This window comes from Pinus tabuliformis, chromosome 3_2 (genome assembly GCF_031772625.1).
Source record: "Pinus tabuliformis cultivar Carrire ecotype Pingquan chromosome 3_2, CPIR1, whole genome shotgun sequence".
NCBI lineage: Eukaryota > Viridiplantae > Streptophyta > Pinopsida > Pinales > Pinaceae > Pinus > Pinus tabuliformis.
In genome coordinates, this window is record NC_142302.1 from 187,684,559 (window position 1) to 187,698,906 (window position 14,348).

At 40.2% G+C, this 14,348-nt stretch overlaps 1 protein-coding gene across 1 annotated transcript in view; it reads left to right on the top strand.

Moving 5' to 3' along the window:
• The window catches only part of LOC149180406 (cycloartenol synthase-like), a 303,462-nt gene that overhangs the window by 220,557 nt on the left and 68,557 nt on the right, over positions 1–14,348 (top strand). The window contains exons 13-14 of the mRNA XM_089413870.1: positions 10,257–10,337; positions 10,701–10,784. Of these exons, the coding sequence (XP_089269996.1) occupies positions 10,257–10,337; positions 10,701–10,784 (165 nt within the window). The remainder of the gene's footprint in view (positions 1–10,256; positions 10,338–10,700; positions 10,785–14,348) is intronic.

Genomic DNA, 14,348 nt, shown 5'->3' on the forward strand with positions numbered 1-14,348 from the left:
AAGGGATCTCAGCTCAAGAAGAAGATACTTCAAGCATCACATGATTCACCATTGGCCGGCCATCAGGCGTTTACCAAAACCTACAGGGCCATTAGAAAGAGGTTCTCATGGAAGGGCCTCAAGGAGGACGTACTCCAACATATCCGGGAGTGCGATATTTGCCAGAGGAACAAGGGTAGATGAGCCCTCTTGCAGGATTATTGTAGCCTCTTCCCATTCTGGAGGGGAAATGGGAGTGTATTTCGATGGACTTCATCACAGGGTTGCCCATGGTGCAGGGCAAGGATTGTATCTTTGTCGTCGTTGATCGACTGACAAAGTACGCACACTTTTTCGCCATATCCGCACACTACACAACAGTGCAGGTGGCCGAGCTGTTCTTCAGAGAGGTCTTCAGGCTACATGGTCTTCTTAAGACCATCGTCAGGGACAGGGACAACCGTTTCATGGGCGGGTTTTGGCAGGAACTTTTCCGGTTGGTGGGGACGAAGTTGACACCAAGTACCAGTTATGACCTACAGACGGACGGGCAGACAGAGATAGTTAACAAGTGGCTGGAGGGCTACTTGCGTAACGATGTCAGTGGGCAGCAACGAGCATGGCTAAAGTGGCTGCATCAAGGGAGTACTGCTACAACACTACACATCACATGTCCATTGGTATGTCACCATTCTATGCTTTGTATGGATATCATCCTTTATCTTTTGTTGACGTGATGTTTGGTGCTAGCAAGGCTCCGAGAGCCAAGATTTGGATCCAAGAGAGTTAGGATATCCGAGCTCCCAAGGATAATATGGCTATAGCGCAGAACTAGCAGAAGCTGTATGCTGACAGGGGTCAGGTGGAGAGACAGTTTGAGGTAGGGGACTTGGTCTACCTACGATTATAGCGATACCGACAGTCGTCACTGAAGCGGAAGGGAGCCGAGAAGCTCAAGCCCCGCTTTTATGGGCCATACAGGGTGATACGTAGGATTGGACAGGTTGCATATGAATTGGAGCTACCCCAAGGCAACAAGATTCATAACGTTTTTCATGTATCATGCCTGAAGAAGGCATTGGGTCAGCAGGTGACAGTGACAGATGAGCTGCCACCCACGGATGATGAGGGGCATTTGGTGTTGTAGGCAGAGGCTATTATTGATACCAGGGAGAGGCAGCTGCGGAGTAGGACAGTCCGGGAATTCTTGGTGAGGTGGAAGAATTTGCCGGATGAGGATGCCACTTGGGAGAGTGAGAAAATTTTGCAGCATCCATCACTTCAGTTGCTTGAGGACAAGCAACATTTTTCTGAGGAACACTGTAATATTCCTAATTAACCATGGCTAATTGGAATATTTAGTTTTGCTCAATTTTGCCTTCTATAGTTATTTATAAATAAAAAGGTGAGGAAAGGGGCACAAAACTCACTTTTTGAATAAAGTTACTCCCTAGTAGCACAACGTTGTAACTTAAAAGGGGAGCCAAGGGGGCCAAAGGACCATGTAGAGAAGGGGGCCCACGTAGACACTTGGAGGGACTGCGTAGATGGAGAAGGAGCACGTGGCAAGAGAGAGGCTACGTTGGAGGAGGTGGGCCTTAGGGTTTTGAGAGAGGCCAATGCTATAAAGGAGAGAGGAGCCTCCTCATTTGGGCATTGGATTATGTTGCATTTGAGCTAGTCACTTCGACTTAGAGCACGCTGGCTGTTTAGCCTGTCTGCAGCACTGTTTAGTGCATCGAGTGTCTCCGTTCGGAGATCTCACCCTTAGCCCCGGGGGACTTCGAGTGCCTGCTCGGGCAAGGTAGTTTCATCAGTATTTTGCAGGAGGAGTGATCTCTGGAGTTGAGGAGGAATTGAGCATTTTGATGACTGCGCAGTCTGGAGAGGGGAGGACGTAGTCCCTTTTGGTAGGAGCTCCAAATTGGGTTTATGTGGAGGATTTGAGCTTGGAGACTGAGCAAGGGATCAACCCTTGCGTATTAGAGGATTTTGGCAAAGTCTCGGGTAGAGTTGTGGAGGATTCTCTCCAGGGGGAGCACAAAGCCTTGAGGGATAGCGTAGATCCTCAAGGGGGTGATTTTCGGGGGTCAGCGATTTTAGAAAAGCTTTTTGGGCTTTTCCGGGTTTATTGAGCAAAGGCTGATTCCAGAGTTTCAGCATTTTCTGAGGAGGGGAACAGCCCCAAATCCTCACTTGATTCCAACAGTAGCAGCAGCACAACAGTTCTTCGGCAGCTTGGACGCAGTTTAGAGAGAGGCCATTTCCTTACCATTCTGAGTGTATTTCTTCACTTGCCTTGTGCAAGTCGAGGTGCTATCTTTCTGATCACCTCTTGTACTCTTTCCATTACTCAGTATAATAAAATGGCTTAGCATTTCTCTCTGCATTTCTCGAGTATCTGCTTATATTCCATGTATACATTATTGAATATTGCACTACTGTTACTTTTATCTCTTTGAGCTCCCTGACTACTATATCACTTGTGTGTTTTTCTCCTATACTCTTAGACAGAGTCTGGAAAGGGCCAGGTAGCATGCAGATCTCGTCCTCTTTGCAGAGGCGACATATCTGGTAAACGCACTCCCGGTCCATCTCTGGTTGGAGTTTGCTTGTGTTTGAGGTATACCTCTGATAAGGGATATTACAATACACTACAAAAATTCTAAAGATATTCAAAATGCAAAATTGTCGACCCATGGCTACTCCCATGGTCACCAACTCGAAGAAAATAGATGCATCAGAAGACAAGGAAGTAGATCCCACCTTGTACAGGTAGCTCATTGGGTCACTTATGTATCTCGTCAACCGTAGGCAAGACATTGGTTTTGCTGTCAACACTCTTAGTCAGTTCATGGTGGAACCAAAAAGGGTGCATTGGGCAGTAACAAGACGCATTCTTAGGTATGTACGTGGAACAGTCAGATATGGGTTGAAGTACTTTCGACGGGAGGACGTCAGTTTGAATGGGTTCACTGATGCAGATTGGCAAGTAATTCATTAGACCGGAAAAGTACCTTAGGGTACTGCGTCAATGTTGGATTAGGGATGACATCTTGGTGCAGCAGGAAGCAAAAATCGGTAGCACTGAGCTTAGCAAAAGCAGAATATATGGCAGTTAGCACAACTACATGCGAAGCCATATGGCTGAGAAAATTGCTTGTGAGCTTATTCAGAAAAAGGATGGAAGCGACCAATGTTTAACTTTACTGTGATAATCAAAGTTATATCAAACTCTCTGAGAATCCGATATTTCTTGATCAGTCGAAACATATAGAGATCTGTTGTCAATTTATCAAAGACCGTGTTCAGCGTGGGGCAGTACAACTACAATATGTCCCTGTAGGAGAGCAGGTGGACGATATACTCACAAAGGCTCTCGAAAGAGCTAAAGTTCACTTAGTTCAGAGAGTAGATGGGCATGGTTGAAAATCCGTTTCAATAAGAGCAACGGTTTGCAGTGCAGGCACAGTTGGCAGTGGCAGTGCCAACAATAGCACAGATGCAGACATTTAGAGGGAGTTGTAGTACAGATGTAGCATTGACAGTGGCAGTGTCGAAGGTAGCAGTACAGGTGCATAAGCAACGCACTAGTTGGTGGACAACATGTCAGACATCAGCAACGCATAAGACGATGCTTCAGAGTCAGAGCAGTGTTAAATAGCAGTATATTGCTAGAGCACATTCCTCGCTAAGAGGGAGTATTGATTTGGGGTAGCATCGGATGTACTCTAGGCCTCAAAATTTGCAGGAAGGCTTAAACACATGCATTCTCCAATACCCATAAATCATTTTGGGAAATTCCACATGGAAACCGTTTTATTAAGAGAATTAATTATTTTTAATGGGACCCTAAATCTAAACTTAGGAAATTAAATTGATTAATGGGTATTAATCTAAACTATGGATGGACTTCTAGAAGAAAGCAAAGATCAAGTCAAAGACTTTTTCAAGCACATATTTCCATGTGAAGGGTCATTTGTTGGCTTAACCAGGTTGTGGGATTGGAGCTTGTACAAAGGTGTCTTTATCAAAGAGGAAAGAAATGGAAAGAGGGTCCAATGTTGGTATCGAAAATGTGGCTGCAAAATCAAAAAAATCCAACGAAGATGACCCCCTTCCATTCTTGACGAAAGGCAACAACAAATTCCCATTTGAGAGATCTAGTGGGGGACAAGTAGCAAAAGGAAAGACAATTTCACTTGGTCCAATGGACAAGATTTTTCAGAAGGAGAAATAGGAAGAGCTTGATCTCACCATTCCCTTTTTTTTCTATCAAAACTTCATATCCTTCAATGTTGCACGCTCACCTCTATTTATTGAGATGTGCCAAGCTCTAACTCAAGGGTCTCCATCAGGGTATGTGCCTCCTAGGTCAGAGAAGCTTAGAACCACATTGTTGACTAAGGCAAAAAAAGAGGTGGAAAAAATGCTTGATCCGATTAAAGCATCATGGCCAACATCTGGGGTTAGCATTGTTTCTGATGGATGGACAGATCTAGCACGACATCCACTAATCAACTTCACGGTGTCTTCCTTGAATGGTTCAGTTTTCTTGAAAGCAATGGATGCACTTGTATAATACAAGGATGCACAATGTATGGGTGAGTTGTTTATTAAAGTTATTGAAGATGTAGGTGTTGATTCTTGTGTGCAAATCATTACAGAGAGTGCACCTGTTTGCAAGGTTGCTGGCATGATTGTGGAAGCTAAATATCCTCAAATGTTTTGGACACCTTGCATTGTCCATTCATTGATCTTAGCGCTGAAATTTATTGCTTCTAATGTGCTTTGGATTGGTAACATTATTGAGTATGCACGACATATCCGTAACTTTGTAGAAAACCATACAAATACCCTCACTATCTACAAGGAGTACAACAATCTATCATTGTTGAAGATTGCGGATACACAATTTCCCTCTTCATTCATCATGTTGAAGAGGTTGAGGGAGGTCAAGACCGCTCTTGGGGCCATGGTTATTTCAGAGTTTTGGACTTTTTGGAGAAAGACAGATCATGTAGCCTCTAAAAGAGTGAAGGACACATTGTTAGATGATGCTTGGTGGGAGAGGGTAGATCTAGTTTTCAGACCATGGACCCTATAAGTTCCTTGCTTCGATATGCAGATATAAACCAACACATCCTAGGAGAGGTTTATGAGGGATGGGATTCCATGATTGAGTCTGTGAGGAGCATTATTTTACATAGTGAGTGGCCTGAGTATGAGACATCATCAAAGGCCTTCTTCACCACTATACAAGATATTCTTGTCAGCAGATGAGACAAGAATTACACGCCTTTGCATTGTTTGGATCACTCATTGAACCCAAAATAGTACAACCATGAGTGGCTGAATGGTGGACCTTCCCACAGATTACCTCCTCACATGGATGGTGAAATTTCACAGGGGAGGAAAGATGCATTCAAGCGGGTTTTTGAGGATCGAGCGTCACTTGATGAGGTGGAGGATGCCTTTGCAGAGTTTTCCACTGGCACTGGTTGATTTGCAGGATACGATTTGATTAGAGGCAGGGGGACTAAGAAGCCCTATTCTTGGTGGGAAAATCATGGGGCAACAAGCCCTTCTCTACAGCAGTTAGCCATGAGGCTCCCCTCTCAGGTGACTTCATCCTCTTGTTGTGAGAGGAATTGGAGGACATATGGGAATTTGTATAGTGTCAAAAAAAGCAGGCTTGAGCAGTCCAGGGCAGAGACAATCGTGTATGTGCACACCAACCTTCATCTTATTTACAGGCAGAGGAAAGAGTGGTTGAAGGAAAAGACAAAGATGTGGGATGTCTTTCCTGATGATATGGGTTTGGATAGCAGTGTTGAGTTGGCATTGGCCAACTCAATGATCCAGTGCTAGAGCCATTCAGATTCGATGATGGTGATACTGTAGAGGGGTCATCCTCCACACTTAGTAGATGCAGAGATGACTTTGGATACAAAGGAGGAGGATGCAGCAGAGGAGAGCAGTGGTACTGGCGACCATGATGATCAGGATAGTGACGCTGATTTTGATGATGACTATGAGGATTGATGACTCATGAGCTACCTATTGCCTTGAGGCTTGTATACTTGTAGTTGTTTTGTATAATTGTATTTGCTATTTGCTATTCTATTTGCCATTGGCATTGCACTACCTATGTAACACATTTTGATTATGATGACTTAATGAGAAAGCTATAGTTGTCAGTATCTTTATCTTACTATCTTGTCTTTCTTCTATTGGATCATTGATGAATTGAATATGTATTATGAATCATGATTTATCATTTATGTCACAATTGTATTTGTATGTACTATGTATTATGCATAATGACACTTTGTACTTGAGGTGAAAAGGTTTTCAAGCCTTAATTCATTAATTTACAAAAATGATACATTATTCACAACACACCTCACAATACATGAGGCCTCATAATATAGAAATGAGGTTCTCATAACAAATTACCAATTTGGCTACTTGGTTGAACCTCCTCCACAACTTTCTTCACAATATTTCCATGAATATCTCCAGAAATATCTAAGTTGATTTTGTATGATTTCCATCCCTAGATTATCTCATTATTCTCATCTTTAGTCATACATAGACTTCTAGACTAAGTCTACTTTCATTATGAATAATTTCATATTTTCTTATGAATTATTCCTTTACATTCCCTTTAATAAATACTTAATCAACATTTAATTTGGACTTAATGATTGTTAATATATGTATGAGGTTAACAGAAAGTAAATAGGGCAGCGAAAGATCCTCAAGTGTCCAACCTTGGGTTTCACACTTGTGAAGGCTTCTTCTTGAGTGTTGTCACCTAAGACTTGGTGAGGAGTTCTATTTTGAACCTACACGACAGTGTTCGCAGCTTCTCCCCATAGAAACTTTGGCAACTTTTGATCATGCAACATAGCTCTGGCTGCTTCCCTGATAGTCCTATTCTTCCTTTCAACTACACCATTTTGTTCAGGATTGTAAGGTACGATGGTTTCCTCATTGATTCCAGCTTCCCTGCAAAAGTCAATGAATTCATTTGAAGTGAATTCTCCATTATCGGTCCTCAAAATTTTGATCTTCTTTGTGGTTTGATTTTCCACGAGTGCCTTGAAGTCCCTGAACATGTCAAATGCTTTATCTTTTTTCTTTAAGAAGAAAATCCATGTCTTGCAAGAAAAGTCATACACAAAGATTATGTAGTACAAATAAGCACCAGAGAGGTCACAGGCATGGGTCTACAAAGATTAGAGTGTATAAGTTGAAGTATTCCTTTAATCCTGTTGTTGCTAGAAGGGAATAGTCCCTTCACATGTTTTCCACTTGCACATCCTTGACAAACTCCATCATGATCTAGGCATATCTCAGGCATTACTAGAAACCATCTTTCTCACATTAGGCAAAGCTTTGTAATGAAGGTGAGTGAATCTTCGATGCCACAACTGACATTGATGATTACTATCATGGACCATTGCTTGGATTGGTCTGCCATTGACTCTATACAGGTCTTCAATTCTAGATCCTAGACTAAAGGCATCCTTCAAGCTAGACTTCATTGGCCAAGCAAGAACCTTTCCATTTATGAAAGCAACTTTGATTCCTTTTTCCTCCAAGGCAGAGATAGATACCAGATTCTTTTTCAATCTCGACACATATAGAGCAACTTGTAGATCTATAGTTTGACCAAAATCCAAATGCAAATGAAACAAACCTAGTCCTTTTAACAAAATATGTAGCATTATCTCACAGAATAATCTTCAAATTGGATTACCTCTCAACCAGGTTTGAGAGGACTTCATAATAACTAGTGAAGTGTGTAGAAGCCCCACTATGTACTAACCAACTATCAAAGGAATCTGTAGGAGAGGAACTAGAAAGAGAAAAAATAAGAAAATATCGGATTGAGTTTCAACTGCATTATTATCATATCTTGAATTCCTTGATCTCTTAAGAGCACGATGAGTATCTTCTCGAGTAGGGGATCCTCCTCTCTTTCTTGTTTGTTCAAAGTTGTTCCTTGGAGCACTTCTTGTTTTCGGACAATCTTGGCCATAGTGACCATGCTTGTGGCAATTGTAGCTTTGGATCTTGGACATGTCCTTCTTGAATCCTTGAAACTATACACCCTATCTAGTATTGGGGCAGAATCACTCAGGTTCTTGACATTGTGCTTCATTGTTGGCGACGACGAAATTAGTGGCAAAAATGGAGTAAGTTTTTATGGTTTTATCAGTCGATTTTATATTCCGCGCTTTTGTATTCTATTCTCTCTTTTCAACTTGAGATTGTCACTGTGTTGGAGCATTGAACCAAGTTAGTCTTTTGTTGGGGTCTGAATCTGAACTATTCAAGAGGCCGAGCCTCATCTCCCTTAGCTGGCTGGGTTTGGTACATCTCAGGGCCAAGTTCTGCTCATTATTGTATCTCTTGTCTCTAATTGACATATCAAGTTTAAAGAGATCTTGCCATTGTGTTCATCATAATTCTTGCTATTTGTCAATTGAAAGAAATTGGTTCATTTATGAGATTTGCTATTGTGATTGAATATTATTAAAGAGTATTGGTTTATTGAAATTACTTGATGTGTGTTGCTTATAAATGATCTTTTGCAAATTGGGCATCTTAATCACTCTTTTTTATAGTATTGTAATCTCGGGTTCCTCTTGCTAATTGTGCGTTATAATAAGTGTTTGTAAATCAAATAAATTTTGTTGAGGAACTTATTTTGGTTAATAAATCTCATTTAAGGCATTCACTCACATTTTGCATTTCACTCTAGGACTAGAAGCGCATTTGTAAAATATACCTCCAAGCATAAGCTTGGTTGTAAGAAGATAGGACCACCTTTCTCACCAAACTTGCGAAGTTTAGAACCTCATTTGTGGTTAACACAAGTGACCTTGTAGTTCTCTTGTGGGAAATCCCTTGTAGGATCAGAGGCACTTGGGTGGTTAGAACCTCATGGGAGGTATCGTTAATGAGGCCATAGCCTCCTTCTTGTGGGCTTCTCTCTACAACCTACATTCAAGACTAACTTCAAAATAGTTGAGGGTAAGGATTCATTTAGATAGGGCATTTAACTAAAATCTACCAAGATCTTGGATTTCACTTAGATTTAGGTTTTGCACCCCATGTAGGATAGATTTGCATCCTGGAACAACTGTTCATCCGGTAGCTTGGAATTTTAGTTCATATTGTGCAAGTAAATTGACTCCTAAGGCACTGGTCTCTAATTAATACTTTCAATAAATCTAATCAAGTGGTGCTTAATAATTATACTTGCCTTTAATTTTAACCAAGTTGCTAGGCCATTCAATTTTGTCTCCTTCAAACCAACAAGTGGTTTATCTCTTCATCCATAGAGACTAGCCCTCTTAGTCTGCAATTAGGAACAACTTAAATGGAGAGGACAGGGATCAGAGTGACAGCCCTGTCCTGAGCGTTGTCGCAATCTAGTGTACAATTTAGGCGACAACACTATGCTGTGAGGATAAAGCATTTCTTTAAAAGGGCAGCAATGTTATAAACATAATAATCATAAATAATACTAAATTAATTAACTAATGAAGATCCAAGGGGAAGGTACCCTCTCACCTAGTGACCAGTCAATGCTTTAAGTAAGCCGTAACGAGGATTGCAACATCACCATTCTTATTCATGAAGAGATTAAAATAATGGAGTAAATATAAATCAAACTGGAGTGTAGTTTTGACTCCTGGCCTTTTAAGATTTTTTCTGCTGTGTAACGTGGCATACCAAAGTGATTGCTGTAATGTTGGAATTTGATCTTGCTTACGTTAGACATGGTTGATGCATATTTATTTGATATTAGAAAAGGGAAGATTTACTAATGGGGTTTAGAGGGGATACTGTTATTTTCCTTTGTGGACACGACTTTAGTAAAAGTTTATATTCGTGAAGAATTCATGAGTATTACAAACTAAGCTTTAAGTGAAACATAAATTTATGTATGCTACTTTTGGTCATTTTCAACTTTCATGGGGTCCTTTATTTATTATTTCAGTTATATTACACATAACATGTACTTACAGACTAAGCTTTAAGTGAAACATATATTTATGTATGTTACTTTTGGTCATTTTCAACTTTCATGGCTTCCTTTATTTATTATTTCAGTTATATTACACATAACATGTACTTTCTCAATAAATTGTTCACTGTAATTTTAAGTGTCATATATGATATGATATTGTCTTAATTTGTGGTGATTCTTATATTATCCAATCTTTAAATGCACAAAATCATTACTATTGAATCAGGTCTATACACACTTGGAGGGTGGAAGATCACACATAGTAAACACAGCATGGGCTATGCTGGCTCTTATTTTTGCAGGCCAGGTGTGTGCACAAAGATCTTAAAGAATTTAGGGATTTTTTCCTTCTATAAACATTGATTCATACCTGATGTGTTGTGCATTGTCTTTCAATATAGATATATCATCCTTTTAATCAGGGCAAGTGAACGTCACTGCATATTTAATTTCCATGAATGTTCCTTGTTCTGGATCACTATTGACAAGTTTAAGTGTCGCAATATTGAAAAGATCTACCTCGTTTTACCACTTATGTTTGTCTTATTGGTGGTCTAGGAATATGTGATTAGATTTTGTACATAGACAATTTTGAAATGATTGTGGTTTATACATTGAAACAGCTTTAAGTCATACTAAATTTTACCTTTTTCTTTTGGGAGTAACTTAGGCTTTGAGGGATCCAAAACCTCTTCATCGAGCAGCAATTGTACTTGTCAATTCGCAGATGGAGAATGGTGATTTTCCACAACAGGTAACGTTTTTGTTCTTTGCATGTTATATGGGAAATGCATGTGTTTCCTGATAATAAATTTTGAAAGCTTAACAGATGCAACAAAAACAGTTGCATAGAACAAACACCCTCTTGTCAGCTTTAACAAATTCACTGTATGTAACTGAGTAGTATCATTCTTTACTCTATTAAACTAAACATATAGGTAGTTATCAAAAAAATATATATCGTTGTATTTTTCAAAATAAGTCTTCAATAAACAATTGCTGGCATAATTCCTAGAAAATTAGTAATTTGTATTATGTATGATAAGGTGTTTAGGTAATCAAAGCCTGTCTAGACATTAGAAATAGATGTATGACACTAGGTATTTAGACATCATTTTCTTTGTACTGGAAATAGACCATTAGACTATAAAGGATATTCATAGATGAAAGGTTAGATAGCTTTCTTGTGCATTGAAGAGTTGATCGCAGCAAAGATAGCATTCCAAATACAAAGATTTCAATGTTTGCCACCAGTTGTCTAGCTTATGCATTTGATCAACCAACAATGCGATAATTTCTGCCACACACCGATCTCCTTCCAACCCAAACCAATCATTGACCCTCACAAAAAAATGGTTGTTGATGTTCACATGGGTGATTAGACCCTTACATGGTGGTAGGTATTTGTGCACCATCTTGAAGCAAATAGATGACTACCCATCCAAATATGGTACCTACTAAAAACTCTCATCTATAATTTTTTTGTTCCCTCAATTATCATGAGGAGCTCATCGAAGCTTGGTTGCCTCTACTCCAATCAGTTAGGTAGAGGGTACAACAAGACATTAGTCTATGCAACAAACTTATGTTTAAATTGGACATCACTGCCACTAATGAGATTTTGGGAGAGTCTTATATCACATCCAATAAGAGATGGGTCTTCTCACCATCATTCTAAAAGGGGCCTTTCAACTTGCACACAAAATTGAAACAAAGCTACAAAAAGCAGTTATTACCACCTCAAGTGCTACCTTGGGGAGACAAGATGGGAATTCCACCACTATCACCTCAACACAATATACCCATCACTTTAGGCCAACTTTAAAGGCCGAAGGAGGTGCCCCTATTTAGCAATGATAGATCATAAGTAACCTCTTTAGTAAATTATTACTGTTACCGCTCAAATTAGCAGGGGTCCTAGGAGGGGATCCTATAGAGCAACTACTAGGTCAAGGGGCAACAACGAAGCGATAGCCCACTGTTCTTTACAAACTTTCACCGATGGGAGGAGACACGTTATAAGGAGAATCACTAGATGAATGGATCAATAAGAGGATAAGGAATGATTTCAAAGGCCTATTCACAAGAGAGGCTCAATTAGATAGCTTGCTTGCTTGGAAGTAAGGTGATGGGCTCTCTAGGAAGGGCTAAGAGGAATCTTGAGCCTAGTTTTGGAAGATATGCCTTAATAAGGGGCTTCCTAGACCTCGGGATCCTTGTGGATAAGAGGCTTCTATTTAATCCTTGTGGAGTTGATCTCACAAAGTTATGGGACCACAGAGAGCCAAGTGGACCCGTTATCGCTCATATTGTACAGGCACTGCGACAACAACTCAAGTCAGGGGTTGTTAGTATGATCCCTGACCTCTCCAATCTAGCTTTCTCCCAATAGTAGGCTATGGGGGGTAGTCCCTATGGAAATTTGGAGACGAAAGACAAGTTGGCAACCAATAAGTCTGGGAGACATGATTGAATGGCCTAACTACGTGGTTAATTTTAGCAAGATTTAAAGATTAGATTATATTCAAATGTGAGATCAGTGCCGTATGGAGTCAACTCTTTCTTATTATTAATTAGATGCCAAGTAACCGGATGAACAATCGCTGCTTGGATGCTTCACTAACTTAGATGAAATGCAAATCATACCAGCTAGGTGAATTGCACAGTCTTGGTTAATTTTAAATTAGATACCTATTCTAAGTGTAACCTTCCTCTTAACTATTTTGTAATTAGTTGCTAGAGTATGTTGTGGGATGGAAGCCAACAGGAAGCAAGCAAAGGCTTGATTAACGATACCTCCCCTTGTGTTCAGCCTCCAACGCTACAATGATTGTGGCTCTTATGACTGGAAGAAAAGATGGGGTAAGAAAGGCTACACCAATCAAGGAGAACCATCAAATGAAGCTGAGATGATCAAAGAAAATCAAGATTAGGTATGTATGCATCAAAGTTTAAGTCATGTCATCATATATATTATTGAGTCATGGGAATAGTTCTATAGCATGATCGAGTATGAAAGAATCTCTTTCACCAATGACATGTTTGAAGGCATGTACTACAATGCAATAAAGGCCAACATAAAGAAGTGCTCCCATAAGGAGTATAAGGTGGTTGACTAATCGATCTAAGAAGAAGCAAAAGAAGAAAGAGATCAAGCATGTGAAGTGTTGAAATTTCTAAGTCTATCCGTTAGAAATTTAATCTGTATTCTTCTGGTTTATTTCTTCCACTTGTTAAATTCAAACAAGTTATTTAAAGCATATAAGTAACGAAATAAACACTACAGTCTCAAAATCTCCAGATCAACAACTGAAAGAAAACAAACATACAAGTGACACCGTTATTTTTGGACAAATGTACCCGGAAAAACCCAATGCGGGAAAACCAGTGCAGCTATTATGAGGGTTTATTGTTATGCAGTATTTCCTTGAGTACAGCTAGGTGCCAAACTGGCTCACCCGACAGAGAAAAACAACCGACAGTAATATCTCTCTATTCGGGAACAGGTATTCAGAAAACTTGTGCCACGAAACCATCTCCAGCAACTCTGAAGAGCTACGCTGGCCTTTGCGTCAGCCTCATAACCCTCTTCGTCAACCCTTTGAGGCATTGCGCAGCCTCTAGGACCCTCTGCATCACTCCTGTTGCCTTTTGCGTGGATGACGCAGGCCCTCTGGTCTCTTCATTGTCTCTGCTAGGCTCTGCGTGGCCTACTCTGGCTTCTGCGTCTGCCTCTATGCTTCTATGCTCATCTCTCGGCACTCTCTCTGCCTCTTTGTCCAGTACTCACTATCCCTCGTTGCTGATTACTGATTCATCTTTGCATAGCAACCCCGCTCTAGCAAATTGAATGACTGATCACTCTAGTGTCTTCTCCAACTGACCGTCAAGCCTCCTCTTATACTTTTCCTATTGGTCCTTCAACGGCCAAGATTACATCTCTAATCAACGACTAAGATTAGATTTGGCTTGATCCATGTCTTTTATAATTTTCCCCAGTTTTATCTTAATACCCATTAATATTTTATTTTTCCTAAGTTTAGACTTAGGAACTCCATTAAAAATATTAATTATTTTAATATCTCCTAAACCGGGTAGAATCTGCCCAAACCATTTATGGGTCTTGGAGATCTCTGGTGCTTTAGTGGCTAGAGCACAATCGATGCTACCCCAAATCTACACTCCCTCTTAGCGAGGATTGTGCTCTAGTAATACTTCTCACTGAGCATTACTCTGATTATATGGCATTGGTACCTGTGCTGATGCTAGGCCACCTCACCCAACATCTTCTGCACTGTTGAATCTTGTACTGCTGCCC